We start from the raw sequence: 3,166 nt of genomic DNA on the forward strand, positions 1-3,166 counted from the left end.
ATCATGGATACTTGCATAATTCAAATTGACATTTTACTGATGATCAAAGAGATTTTTCAAGATATTTTTTTCAGACATTCCCCTCGTCTGTCGATTTAGATCTTAAAAAAAGAAGCTTTTTGTGCACAAGAGACTTTGGCAGAAGCTCAATGCAAAATTTGAGCACTTCAAGATATGACCTTTGTTAGAAAACGACACATCCTTACTGGCTTCTATATTATATACTTTTCATTATACTTTATCAATATACAATGAAAGATGACCTAAAATTACACACAACGAGTTATTTTCTAGAATCAGCATATCTGAGTTTTAATTTGTACCAGTCAAAGAATATACAAAATCAATTATTGCAGTTTGAAGTTTCTAAATAACTTTTAAAAGAACAGATCTTGAAACCTTGAAGCAAATATATTTTTATTTTATTTCAAGGTGGCCACAACATTGAGAAAGGGAAAGTGACGCAAAGGGTTGACAAACAAAGAAAACATGAAAGACAGACATATATATGTATCATCCCTGAAGGTCCGTTTTGTGTCCTTTTTAGACGATGCATCATTAATGTGCAATTTGTTAATGAATTAAAAAAAAATTATATATTAATTTCAAACTTACCAACTTATAAAATATTCTCCTCTTTTCAAAAACTATCATATAAAAGCAAACGATGAGAAAACAAAACAAATACACCAAAATAAAAAATCAAACAAACAAGCAAACAATAAGAATAAAAGGCAAAAAGATGCCGAGCCATGGTGCATGTATACTGAGTATTTTGCTTATTAATCTAAAGTTTTAGAATATCTCTATTCAATATAAAATCTGTGAACAACAATAAAAATATGTCAAACAAATTAAACGAATGTGCAATTAATATATTAGCTGCAGAACTTAAATGGGCATTTTTTTGCGCACCGTTAGCAAAATTTTTTCCACTTTCCAATATTGGTTAATCAAGTACCTTTCATTCCCTAATTTCAGAAACAATATTTAACGAACCTCTATATTTTATCAGAGTCCCAACCCTTTATATACTAGTAATCGTTTCTACAGACCAATAAACTTGTTTGTTTTGATTTTTGTTGAATGGCAGAAAAATCAAAACAAGCGAGTTTATTGGTATGTAGAGACAACTATAAAGGGTTGGGAGGTGGACAAAATATACAGGTTGGTAATTAAATATGTTTTGAATAAGGGAATGAAAATTAATTGTATAATGCTGGAAAGCGGAGAAATCCTCCTAAACCGTGCGCAAATGAGTCGTAAATTGCACATTATTTGCAATACAGTATCTTTAGCGTTATGGTCAAAGACTAATACATGTATATGAAACCATAGGTTTGCGCTACAATTCTGCAGCTATCTTAAAATATATCAATGTTAAAGGCATAAAAATTTTAAAGACGAAGCTTTTGCTTGACAGATTTCCACATCACTGGAATAATAAACACCTTCGAGGCTGTTTTTGACCTGGACATTTCTGTTGAATCGGATCCAAAATGAACTTCTGAGACGGCTTTCCGAAGAATCATTCCTTTGAAAACGGTTCTAAATTGAAGACTTAATGCAAAATACACAGCAAAATTGACAAACGCATTCAGTAATGCCAACATGTCAAGAATGTCCCCTACTTCCGAATACAAAAGAAAATAAAAGTAATGACTCTCGCCTCCTTGTAAACCGGAAGTGAACGCCGAAATTCCAATTGGTAGCTCCATAAGGACATAGATCATTAAAATAACGATGAGCATGACTGTAGTACGACTGTACCCTCGATGATTGCTTACGTGACTCTCGCGACCAACAGTGAATACTCTCCGTCTCTTTTGAGCTCTGTGTAGTTTTCCTATCATCAGAGCGCTGAGGACAATCATTGCAATGGAAGGACAAACCTTAAATATGACGCCATACACCCACAATAATATTGTCTGGTAGTCGATGTTGTTTCTGGCAAAGTTGGTTTTCCTTATCCAGTAGCCTGTGAGAGTAGGATAGTCTTCGGAAACGTTATAAACTTCATAGTAAAAATAAAATGGAATGGTGGCCATTGCTGTAGTCAGAAACACAAGAGAGACTGTCACCTTTGCTCTTTTCTCGTTACACCAGACTTTTGCAGCATTAGGATGGCACACTTTCATATAACGAAATATTGCTAGAGATATGGTAAGCCAGTTGGACGTGGTATGAAATGCTATGAATTCATGGAAAGTTATCACCACAACATACATCCATTCTTTGGGATGATACAATAGCTGACTAGGTCCCGTGGCAATGAAGAGATAGGCGGAGTATATCAAATAGAAAAAGAGGCTCAAAGAGTCCGTTACGGCTAACATTGTCAGAATGAGACTGGTGGAAGATCTCATACATCTTCTGGACCATATAAAGGCGTTGAAGATGTTCAAACCAATTCCTATTGAGCAGACTACAAGACTCACGTAACCATGGTAAAGCCGATATCCCGAAACCCCTTCTGGAAGTGCCGTCGCTGGCTCCGTAACGTTGTCCATTGATAATAGTTGTTAAATCTATGTCCCCTCATCCACATTTCATTGAACAGAAGAACATCACTCGTAATTAAGAAATCCTGCTTATTTCGACTGATTATGAAGAATACATGTATATCCTTGTTTTGGTTTGCACGTTGTGTTATGACTAGAGTTCCGTCCCTCGTGGTTTATTATTTAATTCAGTGTCTCTTATTGTGTATCATTACTTGTACTTTACACTAAAGTGATCAACAAAGCTGTAAATTACGAGTAACAACTGTATAGGTAATTTGTCACAGTCCATGCATATATTATTCCAGAAAACGATACAGGCATCTCACTGCACAGGCCATAAATATACCGTAGTGAGTTGAGTAACAGTCTGCAGGTGACAGCATAGGCAAGGTTAATGTCTTTAGGAACCTTCAGTGACTTGCATGAACAGTTTAACTGCTTCACTGATTATAGATGTACTATAATAATAATTACTTTATTGTCATGTATTTCATATGTTCGATTTTGCGCCAATTATCTGGAACAAAGTTACGGATTTCCAATTCAAGATTATAAGCTGTGGATAATCGCTCTCCAAATTACAACATCGTAAAATTTAGATACATGTATGTATCCTTAGGCCGTTGTCACAGATGGCAGAGGAGGCGTATCGTCAGAATGAA

General features: G+C 35.1%; 1 protein-coding gene across 1 annotated transcript; it reads right to left on the minus strand.

Moving 5' to 3' along the window:
• Positions 1-1,009: 1,009 nt before the first annotated feature.
• On the minus strand, positions 1,010-2,510 carry LOC134265466 (sex peptide receptor-like). The gene has a single exon (XM_062747669.1). It carries the CDS (start codon positions 2,508-2,510, stop codon positions 1,398-1,400), a length of 1,113 nt encoding a protein of 370 aa, XP_062603653.1. The 3' UTR covers positions 1,010-1,397.
• Positions 2,511-3,166: the final 656 nt, after the last annotated feature.

The sequence above is a fragment of the Saccostrea cucullata genome, unplaced genomic scaffold, assembly GCF_032062105.1.
Source record: "Saccostrea cucullata isolate Sc308-1 unplaced genomic scaffold, CSIRO_AGI_Scuc_v1 ctg569, whole genome shotgun sequence".
Taxonomy (NCBI): Eukaryota; Metazoa; Mollusca; class Bivalvia; order Ostreida; family Ostreidae; genus Saccostrea; species Saccostrea cuccullata.

What these genes read in the sequence shown, in the direction of transcription:
- LOC134265466 (XM_062747669.1), bottom strand. Translation starts at nt 2,510, where the DNA reads ATGGACAACGTTACGGAGCCAGCGACGGCACTTCCAGAAGGGGTTTCG.